The sequence below is a fragment of the Puma concolor genome, chromosome B2 (genome assembly GCF_028749965.1).
Source record: "Puma concolor isolate L17-30 chromosome B2, mPumCon1.1.hap2, whole genome shotgun sequence".
In the NCBI taxonomy this organism is placed as follows: Eukaryota; Metazoa; Chordata; class Mammalia; order Carnivora; family Felidae; genus Puma; species Puma concolor.
In genome coordinates this window covers 135,037,440-135,052,210 of record NC_141671.1, presented here as the reverse complement: position 1 = coordinate 135,052,210, position 14,771 = coordinate 135,037,440, and the positions used below count along the sequence as shown (strand labels likewise).

The window sequence follows — 14,771 nt, the reverse complement described above, 5'->3', positions numbered from 1 at the left end:
CTTTAAATGACCAGAGTCCCCCCCACCTTTTTTTTTTTTTTCCGGTTGCCATAGATTGTATCATAATGCCCATGGTGAGCAGAATTTTCAGAAATTGGGTCCTTTCTAGCAACAGGTCAAAAAATGCATGTAAATGTACATCTGTGAAATAAATCTACCACTGATGCTGCACCTGGAAATGAGGTCGTGAAGAGGAAGCCATTTGTTATCACAATAAATTATATCTGTAATCTATACAGACCTCCCACTCCTTAAAACAAAACAAAACAAAACAAAACAAAACAAAACAAAATCTAGCTTGGAAATTTTAAAGACTCTGGTTCCCTTAGAAAAAATGACGAAAAGGTTGACTGGAGTATGATCCTTACTTATCTGCAAGCAGCATAGAGTTTAAAGGACAATTTATACATGCTTTTGAGCTTAATCTCCTTGCGTTGCATTTGAGACTGATTTTACAGTGTCTAAATTAATCTCTAGAAGTAGATAAACTATGTAAACCTTAGATTTTTAAAGCAGTACTGTGATAAAAATGCCCTTGGAGACCTTAACTGCTCACCTAGGGACCAGTATGCACCAGGAAGAAAATGAATGTTAATTGCTTTTCCTTTGAGAGTCTCCTACTCTTAAGAATCACAATGCTATGTAAACTTACATATCGTGTCTATTTCCAAGTAGTGTGGGAAAGATTCTGTAATGCAGGACTGCTCAGGGGCTCTCAGAAGCTGCCTGACCAGGGAGCCTGCTGTGTATCTGTGTCTTCTTTGATAACTTCCTTTCAATTATTTTTGATCCCATCACCATGGCTGTGTTTTCTAAGCAGGAAATAAAACTACTGACATCCAAAGGCAAGAAAAGTAAGAATCAGGAATTTCCAGATTTGTCTTCATTTCCTTCCCCTACTTCCTTCTACTCTCCTTTCTGGCTGTGGTTATGCGGCCAGTGGTTAGGTCTACCTCCCTGCCCCCCACAGGCCTGACATCAGAAACTTGGGGAGTGAGGTGGGATTGGACACAACACTGGCCTTGGCAGCCCCCAGGGAGTGAGGGAAACTAGCTATCAAGTTACAGAGCTGGCTCTAGCCGGGCTTCTGGGATGGCAAGACACTGTTACTGGTCTAAACTTCAGCCAGGTTAAATTTAAAATGAGAAGTTAGAAAAATTGGTCTTCCCTGGGTGATGTTCCTTAATTCATCAGCTTTATGATTCTACCTATATATGAAATGACTATAAAAAGCACCTTAAAATAAGAATTCCATCACCAAACTATTCTATATTGAATTCTATAAAAAAAAAAATCTCAACCCACGAAAACATGGTCCTATATGAAGTGAGAAGAAGATGTATGTTAAAATATAAAATGAAAGCTCCTAATTCTCAAGTTAAAGGCTAATGTGGAAACGACGTAATGGCGAGCTAATGCCAGAAACCTGCTCTGTGTCTTATATTACACTTACAATCAGTTATCACCCAAATGCCTCAGCCAACCTCATTTATTTCCCCCCAAGAATTCGGAGAACGGACAGAAGAGTTCCCAAAGTATGCACAAGACCTTATCTCAAAACTGAACTGAGTTCTTCTTTATGTGATGTTTCACTGCCTCATTTCTAGCTGTTGTAAGTTAGTTACCCAGTATACTAAGTTGATTATTCCAGAATTTTTCCAAGCAAAAAGTTAAGCTGATGAGTATTTCCAGGGTCATCATCCATGTCCCTTTTTTGAAAGAAGGTTCTAAATATGCCCTTTTCGAGTCTTCAGGCACCTCATCAGTCCTCCACGAGTTCTCAAAAATGATATCTAGCGGTTCTGTGATGACTTCGGCCAATTCATTAAGTACTCTAGGATGCCGGCCATGGGGACCTGTGGATTTGAACATATCGGGGTTATTTAGGTTCTCCTTTACCCATTCTTCCCCTAGTCCATCATGGATTTCTGCTCCTAGTTTTCTTTTAAGTAAACTCCACACCCAGTGTGGGACTCGAACTCACGACCCTGAGCTCAAGAGTTACATGCTGTACCGACTGCTGCTCCTATGTTTAAGTCACAATTGTCCTTTCTGCTTATCAAATGGACTTTTAAAACAATAGTTTTTTTTTTAATGTTTACTTTTTGAGAGAGAGAGAGAGAGAGAGAGAGAGAGAGAGAGAGAGAGAAAGTAAGTGGGAGAGGGGCAGACAGAGGGAGACACAGAATCTGAAGCTGACTCCAGGCTCTGAGCTGTCAGCACAAAGCCCGACGCAGGGCTCGAACTCACGAACCATGAGACCATGACCTGAGCTGAAGTTGGACGCTTAACTTACTGAGCCCCCCAGGTGCCCCTGAAAAAACAGCTTTAAGTCTCTGGGTTTTTTTTAACCTATCAATTTTCTCCTTGAAGCTACTAAATGAAAAATGTAATTTTTTTCAGGTCCAAGTCTTATTTGCCTTGTTTAAAAACATTGTTCTTTTTTCCCCCCTTTTATGGTTCTTGTAAGAACAGGCAAGTAAAGCAAAAAAAAAAATAAAAAAAAAAAAATAAATAAATAAATGAAAGCATATCTTGCAACAGTTTGTCTCCTGACGTCACCTCGCTCCCTACTACGCGGGAGCGTCCTTAGTAGCAGAAGTAACAGCAACACTTGGAGACATTCTAAAGGCCACCAATCTCGGGCTCAGAGGGCACATATCTATTCAACTTGTACCTGCAACTGCTAACTCAAAATGCACCTTCTGAAATAGAAAAAAGATTCACAGTCATCCTTAGAATCGTTTGTAGGCACACACAGTCACTTTTTCACGTAGGCATTTCAAAAGCGTAGTCGTACACGAGCTGGAAAGAGATGGAGAAGGATTTCTTAGGAAGCAGCCCCCTCTCGTAGAAATTGCCTGCTGTCGTGCGGTCATCTGTGCCCACAGTTCTGGGATTGCTGTTACACTAATTATCACCGAGCTGTGATAGGCGTTGACAGTTTTAACCCCTTCTTTGTCACAGAGAGTCCTCAGAAACCGAAAGCCAGCGACAGATTATGGCTTCCTGCCCATATGTCGCCGCATGCCCCAAATCCCCTGATGGATCTAGAATACATTCAGGGGAGGAAGAAAGAGAGTGCAGAGGGGAAGAATGAGGACACATGAGTCTTCCAACGCGATGTCTGATGTGACAGGCAGGCCGTGCCGCTTGGATTCGACTGTTAACTTGTTTCATTTTGTTTTCTAATTGGAACAGCTTTTGAAAAAGGTTGAATCAGTTGTGCGGTCTTTTGTTTTGCCTTTCTAGTCTCCACCTCTCCAGTCTCACCCCTCGTTTTAGCTCTTAAAAGCGCTGTGTTAAGTGCCAAAAAAAAAAAAAAAATGTATTCTAGACATCACTAAAAGACTCTTTTAAAGAATAATTCTGCACATTTCTCTAGGGTACAACAATTTGTTTTAGCATGTGCCATTTTCACCCCTGCTCAAATAGCCACCTGCTGATGGCAATATGTTAACTAATATGTCATTATTAATTAGCGTGGGTAATATCATCCACCAACTGCATCTAAATGGAGAGCAAGTATTACTATCCGTGCTCAGAAAGTTTCTTTCTCCGGGGAATCAAGCTCTTTCCAGGCCCTTTTTTTTTCTATATTACTAAGTAATAATATCATACTACTAGTTTACATATTCAAACAGTCACTCCAATAAATTCACATCTAAGCCAACGCCTCTATCAAGATCACTTCCTGCTAGGAACTGTGGAAAAATCATGTTCAATCTATCTTGACAAACTATTTTTGCAGGGCGGTGGGGTGGGCGGGGGGGGGGGGCGGGGAACAAGGGGAAGTTCCGTAGAGGAGGGTAGTCACCCTAATATAAAGACGGCAAGACTGTTTGGTGTAACGTTGTCATAGGTGAATGAATGGAAAGGCATTCCACCAAAAACTGTCTTGCCTATGCAGTGCAAGAGACTGCATTTCAAACAGAACAGGCAGAAGAAAGAGCTTCAGGTTACAGCATTAGGCGTCAGGCATTTCTCAGATGGCAGGAAGACCCCAGCTAGGATCCGGCAGAGTCACAAAAGGAGGGATAAGGCAACACCCATGGTGAGGACATTCTTCCTACAAGGAAAGAGTCTCTGATGTCTGCCCAAGCTAGATATAGTTCCGTCTGAAGTCAGAAAGATGGCCTCACCTACCTTGAAAAGTCATTTTTATTCTAGGAACCTACGAAAGTAAGGAAAATGCCTTTGGACAGGTTATCACCAGCAAATGCAGACACCTTCCATATTATTAAACCCCTTAAAGACGTGGGGCGTGAAGTCATTCACAAACCCAGCACCGAGCTGACAGCCTCTGAAACCTCGTGTGTGCCTTTGCTTCAACAAAAACAAATCACATTCATTAAACAAGCCCAGCCTTGCAATTTGCTTTGTTTTATTTATTTATTTATTTACTTACTTACTTGCTTGTTTATTTATTGTTCTTTGGGGGAGAAAGCAGGAGGCAGACAAACAGGATTTCCGCAGTTGGGTCAATGGAGAGTTTCAAGATGTGAGCAGTCGCAGAGAGCTGTAATGAGCCCAGCACATGTTGGTTCATGATTGCAAGGAAACGTCACTAATTTCTCTGTTACAAACGCGGCTTCACGCTCTGGCAGCTGACATGCACCGTGACGTCCCTGATCCGGCTCCTGATAGAGCCCACTCTTCGTGTGGAATAGGAGCGAACAGATTTTGAAAATTCTGCCCGGCTTTCAGGGGATACCTGCTGGAAAGGAGTCTTCTGGGCACCGCCAGTCCAGCCTTATCTCGCACGGCTGCTCTCCCCGCCACACATTTTTCATATTAACTTTCCCCCCTAAATTATCTGGCAGATGCCTACCAAGAAAGAAGCTCTTTCTTCACTCCGAGAGAAATAATAATCTGTTTATATGTATTAATAGGCTTCTCTGGATATTAGGTTGACAAAAAAAATCACGCATGGCATTGCTTCAAATCTGGTCCTTTCTCAAAAACCATGAAAAGCCAAGCCTTGGAACAATAAATAGCAGGCTATATTTTTGGTGCTATCAATGCTCCTGAAGTGTTGCTATTTTTAAAGGTGGAGTTTATGAAAAATGAATGCAGTAGTTTGTAATGTGCCAAATTATATCTATTTCTAGGGAAACACTGCTAGAAAAGAAGAGAAAAGAGAAGAGAAGAGAGAAAAGAAAAGAAAAGAAAAGAAAAGAAAAGAAAAGAAAAGAAAAGAAAAGAAAAGAAAAGAAAAGAAAAAAGGGTTCTTCCCCACTGGCCTAATTCTCCCCTAACCTGCCTTTGAAATCACTCTCAATAATAGTTATGGCCACACAAACCTAATTCTTGGGCTGAACGGTGACTTTTCAGTTTTATATGTTCTAGGCTATTATGGGGAGTGGGAGGGGTGGAGGGAAAGTCTTTCACTTCACAGATATTTGGCAATTCTCCTAATCGACGTTAGAGTTCCAATCCGAGAAACAGGGAGGGGCGGCGAAAGTTATTTAATGAATAAAGAAACTATTGTGCTGTAGTTAAAAATTAGATTTATGAGACTACATTTTTTTCTCGGTTGATTATTCTGATTTTTAAGTGATTTCAAGTCTGTTACTCTTTTTAGCTTGTGATTTACCCCCCTAATTAAAGGCAATCAGAGTTACACGGAGGGTGCCCGATTTAGAAGTTATTTCTCTGTTGTGTTATTATTCTAGAGGCTATAACTCCACTGCAGATATAGAGCCAACAGGCAGAAAATATCCACATTTGGGTGCTGGGATAAAGACATAAAACTGGAGAGTGAATATTAATAGCCCATGCAGTTTCCTTACAATGGGGGTGGGAAAAACACTCTCAGGAAAAAGTTAAGATTGATGGTACAAATGCCACGTTCTCTCCTTCTGGACGACACAAGGGGCACAGAGCTGAATGTGGTCTGGTGGTCCGGTGACAAGATAAAAGCTTTTTTTACCTCATGACTTTCTCAAGCTAAGTTTACCAACATTCAGTCACATCACAATGCCTATCGTTATGGAACGGAAGGATGGTTGGAATTTGCTTAGAGAGACGGGGCTTAAATACAGCTTGTTTTTGTTTTTTTATTTTTTTTTTATGTTTATTTAGTTTTGAGAGAGAGAGAGAGAGGGAATATGAGCGGGGAGGGGCAGAGAGAGAGGGAGACACAGAATCCAAAGCAGACTCCGGGCTCTGAGCTGTCAGCAGAGATCCCGATGTGGGGCTCGAACTCATGAACCATGAGATCAAGACCTGAACCGAAGTCAGACGCTTAACCGACGGAGCCACCCAGGAGCCCCTTCAGCTTTGTTTCAACTGTTAACTTCTCCAAGGGCAGAAACCACATTTCATTCTCTTTATGTCTCCAGTGGAAGCATACATATAACGTCACACACACGACTATCGCTGACCGATGGGATCCCCCACAGTGTAACGTTTACATATCATTCCTCAGTAAGCTAAGTTCCTACTGGAAAATATTAGTCCGGCAGTCAACTGAGAGTATCTATTTCCAACAGAGAAAACATTTTCAGTATATGTCCACTCCACCAGCATGCATCATGATGGTCACCTTTCCGTTCCTCGAAAGGCCTGGGTCTCCTCGGCTGCTGCGCTAGGAAAGGCCAAGGCTGCCTCCCAGACCCCAGGAAGCTGGAGGATGCATACTTAACGTCACATAATTAGCTGGCATACATGTCCTTTCGCTGCTAGATTTCCCAGGGGATTCTACAGACTAAAAAAAAAAGAAAAATAACTGACTTCGGAGTGACCTACGTATATTTTCTTTTTTTTGACTTTAAACACAAACACCCAATGGGGCTCCTGGGTGGCTCAGTCGGTTGGGTGTCCGACTTCGGCTCAGGTCATCATCTCACAATCCGTGGGTTCGAGCCCCACATCGGGCTCTGTGCTGACAGCTCAGAGCCTGGAGCCTCCTTGGGATTCTGTGTCTCCCTCTCTCTCTCTGCCCCTCCCCTGCTCATACTCTGTCTCTCTCTGTCTCAAAAATAAATAAAATTTAAAAAAAAATAAAAAATAAGCACAAACACCCAAATGCTCTGCAAACTGTTCTGCGCCACTGTCCCACCTGTCTTCACCTGTGGTGCTTCCTCGCTGACTACTCCTTTGCCATCTATTCCCGGGGAAAAACTCAAGTTGGATGTAAGAAACCGCGCTGCCTCTCACTACCTCCTCTTGACTCCCACGGGTTCTAAACTTCACGCAGGACTTATCCGCCGGTTTTTCGGCAAATGGAAAACATACTGGAGAGGCTGGAAATGTTCTTACCCGCTCATTATTCAGAAAACTCTCAGCAACAAATGCAGAGCTTAAAGGACAAAAGTGTCTTTGTTTACACTACCCTCGGGGCACCTACCGATTTGACCATTTTTCCAACAGAACAGCTACGTAAATTCCCGACTTCTTAAAAGCACTTTGTTACACTCCTCACCGAATATTCTGGATGTGCTAAACGCCCACACATTGAGAACCCGTAGAGTTGTGGTCTGAAAGCTCCAGGAGACCAGGTTCCGAGGCCCCAACCTCCTCACTGCCCGGGGTCAGAGCCACATCTTACCTGTACCAGGAAGATGTTATCAGGATTAGCTACTGGGAATTCCGTATTGTTCTTTCAATAATTTTATAATAATTAATAGCTGTCACAACATGAAGCTGGGGCTAGGTCAGCGCACTTTGAAGAAGTTGGATAGTCGAGCTGAGGAAAATGGTAGCTGGAGGGGACAGTGGTTTTAAGAACCAAGATGGAGCTTGGACATATTTACAGACTGAATGGAAGGATTCCATGGAGGGAGACCAAACGCCAGAAAACAAAGGGATAATTATGGATCGTAATTATTACTTGGGACAGGAGTAGATATCCAGGGGAGGGATTCGTTTTAGAGGGGAGAGGGGTAATTCCTCATCAGAAATAGAGGAAAAGAACAAATGGGCAAGAATAAGAATATTCTTAATTCTTATTGGAATAAGATACGGATATTGTGCCCACGAAGGACAGAAATGGATGGAGCTCACGTGCAACGGGGTGCTAGCTCTCAGTGAGGACCAAGCCAAGGCTATCTGCAGGGGAGAAGGGAGGTGCGAGGGGCAAGGGCAGGGTTTTAAGGAGAGGGGAGGAATCTGAAACAGCCACCGAGGGAACAGTGGCAGGAGCTCAGCATGACAGCGGCAGTAGGGTGGACTGAGCTGGACTGGACTAATGGGATTATAGAAAAATGGGCTTCAAGGTCTCCAAATACCACCCAAAGTCATGATCGAGGCACAGGCCTAGAAATGAGCGATACAAACCCTGAACAAAAATAATGATACATGCTGGAGTGCTAAATACCAGTGTTCTGTCCCCCAGGGCAGCTCTTAAAACATACCTGGTGGGTCCTGTTGATGACCGTCTTAGTCCATTCGGGCTGATACAACAGAATACCAGAGACTGGGTGGTTTATAAACAACAAAGGCTGGGAAGGCCAACCTCAAGGGGCCTACAGATTCGGTGGTGAAGGCTCTCTTCTTGGTTCACAGACACCATCTTCTCGCTGAAGGGGTGAGGGAGCTTTCTGGGGGACCTTTTATAAAGGCGCCGACCCCGTCACCGATGCCTCATCCTCACGACCCAATCACCTCCCAAAGGCCCCACCTCCAAATACCATTCTAGGCATTAGGTTTCAACCTACGAATCTTGGAGAACACAGACTCAGTCTGCAGGAATGTTTGTCTCTAACCAGACTCAAGGCTGCCCACTGAAGGGTTCTCCTCTCTCTCTCTCTCTCTCTCTCTCATCTACCTAGTCACTGTAAAATCATCCATTATTATGCACTAATGGTCTCTGAAGACACCATTAGCACTAATCTGCTAACTCTTACTATGATTATCATCAATATGATTGCCCTTAATGGTATGTTTACAGTGAATACTGTAATTATTATTACCTGCCTATCCTAGCAACAGTAAACAACTGCTAATATTTATTAAGTGACCTTCCTCTGTGCCAGGCACTGTGCTGAGAACATCGTGTATTTATGCGAAATCTCCATCACTTGTCACCAGACGCCAATGTGATGCCTATCACAGACCCACTTTTATAGATGAGGAATCTGAGGCTTTGAAGTGTAGGTAACCTGGCTGGGTTAAAGTGCTAATCAGTGGCAGAGGGGGTCTGTCCAACAGCAGAGCCTCCTCTTATAAAAGGACGTCTGCACCCTGTCATTTTTTTGAATTTTTTAACATTTTTATTCATTTTTTGTGAGACAGAGAGAGACAGGGTGTGAGCAGGGGAGAGGCAGAGACAGAGGGTGACATAGAATCCAAAGCAGGCTCCAGGCTCTGAGCTGTCAGCACAGAGCCCGATGCAGGGCTCGAAGCCATGAACCATAGAATCACGACCTGAGCCAAAGTCGCATGCTCAACTGACTGAGCCACCCAGGTGCCCTAAGGAGGTCTGCACCCCATCGTTTGCGATTGGGAACGTATAATAAATGGTGTTCCCCAAAGTGCCTATCACTTAGAATGTGAACTTAGAGATACGGCCTTTGCAGAAGGTTCAGGATCTCAAGATAAAATCATCCTGGATTTAGGGCTCACCCTAATCCTAAATCCAGTCACTGGTGTGCTTGTAAGAGGAGAGCAGTACACAGAGAGACATACACAGAGGAGAAGCCCATGTGAAGACAGAGGCAGAGGACAGAGAGAGAGGCAGCCATAAGCCAGGTGATGCCAGGAGTCGCCTGACGCCGGAAGGAGTGAGGAAGGATTCTCTCCTGGAGGCTTTGGGGGGAGCACGCCCTCTCCCCCAAGACCTGATGTTGGACTTCTGGATTCCAGAACCATGAGAGAATAAATTTCCGTTGGTTTAAGCCACTCAGCTTTTGTCACTTTGTCATAGAGGGCCTCGGAAACTAATACAGAGCCGTCTCACAGAAAGATATAATTTCTCAAATGCTCTTAGGAATATTTTTAATCACTTCATTGTTTTAGGCAGTACATGCAAATGTGATTTTAGGCAAACGGTATTTTTATTCAGAATATTAAATGCTGAGCATAATGCTTACTTAGATATTATATGCAATGTCATTCATAATATATAAGGGAAATTTTGCTTCTTCACATTAAATAAATGATGCAAACTATTTAAATTAATTATATAAGAAAAATACGACTTCTGAAAAATACATTAAAGACGATACACTGTGTTTATACATGAACTCCGTGTATATTAAAAAGCCGACTGAGATTTAACCACTTGCTACAGCATCAAAAATAGAAAATAATCAGAATTTGAAATGACTGCTTTTCTTTTGCTTAATGTCCACTGGTTTATTATTTGTTTGAATATTTATGATTTACTTTAAATTGCAGGACAAGAGAAGGGTTCAGTGGCTATTTGCAAGCATTTTTCTACAGGTAACAAACCATGTATGTGGAAACTTTGATTTCCAATGAGTTAAAATTGCACATAATTGCCCATATTTTTCTGTTTTTGATGAATGAGAATTTAATGTGCAAGGTAAGCATATGTGAGCTCTATGAGGTTTTCATTTTAAAGAGGATAATATTTAAATAATTTGCAATATTTTCATTACAAAATACATTTAAAGGTCTATAATGAAACAGTCACTATTCCCAACCTGGAAAACTTTTTTTGATTTCTCTGACAGCTCAGAACGCTCCAGCTGGAAAACACTGCAATTCTCTATTAGCAGTCACCAAACATTTGGTTCCAGGATCCATTTGTATTTAAAAAAAAAAAAAAAAAAAAAAAAAAAAATTGAGGATTTCAAAGAGCTTTTGTTTATGTGGGTTATAACTATTGATATTTACACTATTTGAAATCACAACTGAGCAATGTTTGAAATATTTAATTCATTTAAAAATAAAAATAGTAAATGCATTACATGTTAACCTAAGTAAGATTTTTATGAAAAAAAACATTTTCCCCCCAAATTAAGAAGCATGGCGTTAATTTTCATTTTTGGATATTTATTTAATGGCTGGTTCGACAGACTACTGCATTCTCACCTCATCCACATTTGATCTGTGACAATATGTTATTTTAGGTGAAGTATCTAAACAAAATCTAGCCTCACACAGATATGTCATTAGAAAAAGACTAAAAAAAAATAAAAAGGAAAATTATTTTCATAGTTTTATTTTTTATTTTCAAAAAATTTAATGTTTATTTACTTTTGAGAGAGAGAGACAGAGTGCGAGCAGGGAAGAGGCAGAGAGAGAGAGGGAGACACAATCTGAAGCAGGCTCCAGGCTATGAGCCATCAGCACAGAGCCTGAAGTGGGGCTTGAACCCATAGGCTGTAAGATCATGACCTGAGCTGACGTAGGACGCTTAACCGACTGAGCCACCCAGACACCCCTGGTCTGTTTTCTACTAATGGACCTCTTTCCATATATGACTTGGTAACATCATGCATTGGTCATTTGGAAACTGGTGGATTCATGGGTTATGCAGCTCTTCCAAACAATACACATCATTATTCGATATCAAAAAAGTAATGTATTTGTTAATGTCACTGCCCATTTCATCAAAAAAGCCTTCGACATGGGAAAATGGTCAATCTCACTGTGACAGATGTAAGTTTTCCAAAATGTACTTTTATTTGAATATTCAGATTTTAGCATTAACCATAAATATCCATCACTCACGTTCAAAAAGTTATCTGCTAAAAAAAAAACAAAATACAAAAAACAAAAAAAAAAAACAAAAAGTTATCTGCTAAACACCCAAGTCTAAATAACCACAGTTTGTTTCTCAGTCACTCTTTCAACTGAAAGTGATGTTCCACGAATAAAGCAGCCAATTCAGCAGGTAACTCAAACAAGAAGAGACTTGGTTTGCAGAGTCAAGGTTCACACACACTTCCATTTGCAAAGGAAGTCTTTATGGGTATGTAGGAGAAAGAAAATAAATTTCTCCCTACCCTCTAGGTTCTTGGCTGAACTCACCCCCCCACCCCATAATAAAAGACTAAAAAGAGAAAAACAAATTTAATATCGTACAGAAGCCAATTTGACAATACGTTATATTAAAAAATAAATAAAGATAATATTGTGTGCATGAAGGCCCCAAAGATATGAGACCCAAAGAAGTGACAAAAACAGGCAGGTCTTATACCTTTTTGGCAAAGAAACAATAAATGCATAAAGAATTGACAAGGCAAAGAAGTTGAGGCTTAGGGTAGTAACTTAGTAAAGAAATATCAAGCTTTGTTTACAAAGGCTCTTGGCCTTGAACTCCCTAGCTCTGATGGTAAGGATGACTCCTTTCCTCCTGGAGCAGGGGCCACCATTCACATGGAGATTTATTTTCTGCTCTCAGAGAGACAAAGGACAGTCAGAGCATCCTTCCTGCATCAGCTGTTTCTCATGGAACTTTAATTCAAAGTAATCAATATGCCAAAGTGGCATTATTTGGGGGAACCCGGCCCCTAACCCCCATGAAACAGTTTTCTCTTGGTCAGATTGAGTGTTTTTTTGAAATGTACGCAGAGATTGTGATTTAATAAACATACGAATCGCCACTACTCACCAAAGACATTTTAAGACAGTTGACTTTCTGGGGCATGTAAAGGTGAGGAATACAATAAACCCTAATACAGCTGGTGTCACTGCCTTGATCGGCACCAACATGCCTGCGTTTTTACTCCCTGTTGCTTTTGTGCAACTGGTGCAAATGTCCACGGGGCGAAAAGGTGAACAATGTCACAGTGTTGCTATAAAGTAACTATTACCTTGCAGAACCTAGAAGGGTCTCAGAGACCCCCTGAGGTCTGTGGCTCACACTTTGAGAACCACCGCTCTATACCACTTCTAGACGCAAGGGTCAAGTTGATATCGCAAAATCAGCACCAATCTCTGACCAACTCCTCAGTCTGGAATAGAATTCTGCCCTTTGAAATAAAAGCTCCTCGCTAATAATTGCTCTGCGTTTACCCTCCTGGCTCCCTATTTGCCTCAGCCCCAAGAAACTAGAAAGTCTGGAGCCTTCCCGCCATGAAAGCGAGTTGACTTTCTTCTCCTGTCTGGTGAGAGAGATGGCAGCGATAGCTGGTCTGAGGGGGTCGGGGGCTTCTCTAAGGCACGGTGCCTGCCAGCTTTCACAACAGGAGCTTTTGAAATCACTTGGGCAATTCTGAACACAGCCAGCCTGCCGCATCAAAATAACCGTGGTCTCTTGGCATCCCATCCCGGCTTCCTGAACACTGAAGCGTGGCCTCCACGGGGCCCTGACCTCACCTGCCAAATTGGAATGGGCAGGGAAGCAAGGCAACTGTCATAATCCTCTTTAGCAATTCCTTGCAAAGCATATTTGCATGTTTAGTGGCAGCCAGAATGAAGGACTGTCCAGGGCATCTGTGCGGTTTGCTATCTCTCTACCTCTTCTCTGGTGTTGGCAGGGGAAAAGAGGGACAATTTCAAGTGTCTCACAAAGGCCACACTCTCTGATGCCGTCACTCAGAGTCTCAGAGGCCATTGGCTCATTGTCTTAAAGGAAGAGTATTTATAAAGGCATCTGAAGAATCCTCAAGGTGCTGGCCTTGGCCAAATGAACTCCGAAGACACATGAATGGGTCACCGGAAGCCGCAAAATATGTAACTAGGACTGAGTTGCATCACACACCGGACGCCTTTACCACACATACTTGGTGCTAGGAAGTGATAGTTCCAGAAGGTTTGGGAACAGAGCCCAGATCAAAGGACTCCACAGTTATAGTACAAGGTAGCTTAATGTCATTGTTTCCAGAGTAAGCCCAGGTGACTCTGTGTGTGTGTGTGTGTGTGTGTGGGTGTGTGTGTGTGTGCGCGTGTGTGTGGTATTGAGGGTTAGGGATAGGGAATGGAGAACACACAGGGGTACACTACCTGAAATCAAACCAGCCTACCCTCCAGGTAGTCCTCAAGAGCCATCTATCCCTTTCTGCCAGGAAAGAAGTGAAATCCTCTGTGGGTTGGGGGGGGGGGGGGGGGAGCGTCAGAAAGCAGTGCAGGACCAGAGATCCAGGCTCAGAATCTGAAATGAAACCCTAGGTTTACTGCTTCCTGATGGGTGGCCATGGGCAATCACTTAATCTAACCATTCTGTGCCTCAGTTTCTCATCTATAAAATGGGAACAACAGTAGTACCTACATCTCAGAGTGTTATTAGGAGCATTAAACAAGCTGGCTAATATTTCTAGACTATTTAGAACAGTATCGGGCACAATGTAAGCCCATATAAGTGTCTGGGTGTTTTTTTCCTAACACTTACCCCATAAAAGGCACGGAACTCTATTTCTTCGTTCAGTCACTGAGTGATATAAACTGCCCCCCCCCCCCCAAAGGAGGCACAGATACTTAGGCACATCTTCAGGAAAAAAACAGAATGGATGTGCGGCAGCATTAAGTTAGTCATCCACAAATGTTATTAGAATAAATCATGAGTAATGTGTATGCTTTAAGCACTATCTAGCCATTAACTTTTAAATATTTCATTTAGCTTTGTGAAGCATGCCCTATAGAACATAACTACCATAGGAGTATAGTTCTCAGCTTGTTCAAGCACAAAGACCTCTTTAATTATTTTAAAAACATAGTACAACATAGTACCCCCGGCCCCCCCCACACACAGGGCATGTTAATAAAAAAGTAATTTTACTGTTATACATACTTTTTTTTTACTTTCCTCCTGCCCTTTGATTGAGAAAAAAAAAAAAAAAACTGCTTTAAAAGTGACCAAGAACCCCTTCAAATAAATGTATGCAAAGCAGGTTATTTACGTGGATATCCAACTGAGA

General features: G+C 42.2%; 1 protein-coding gene across 3 annotated transcripts in view; it reads right to left on the bottom strand.

Moving 5' to 3' along the window:
- Positions 1–1,471: 1,471 nt before the first annotated feature.
- The window catches only part of SAMD5 (sterile alpha motif domain containing 5), a 52,809-nt gene continuing 39,509 nt past the window's right edge, over positions 1,472–14,771 (bottom strand). The window contains exons 2-3 of one of the 3 annotated variants that reach the window (XM_086708100.1): positions 4,405–4,519; positions 1,472–1,856 (exon numbers count right to left, since the gene is read on the bottom strand). In XM_086708100.1, the coding sequence (XP_086564226.1) occupies positions 4,421–4,519 (99 nt within the window). In that variant the 3' untranslated portion in view covers positions 1,472–1,856; positions 4,405–4,420. The remainder of the gene's footprint in view (positions 1,857–4,404; positions 4,520–14,771) is intronic. The other 2 variants (XM_086708099.1, XM_086708101.1) reach the window with 2 other exon arrangements.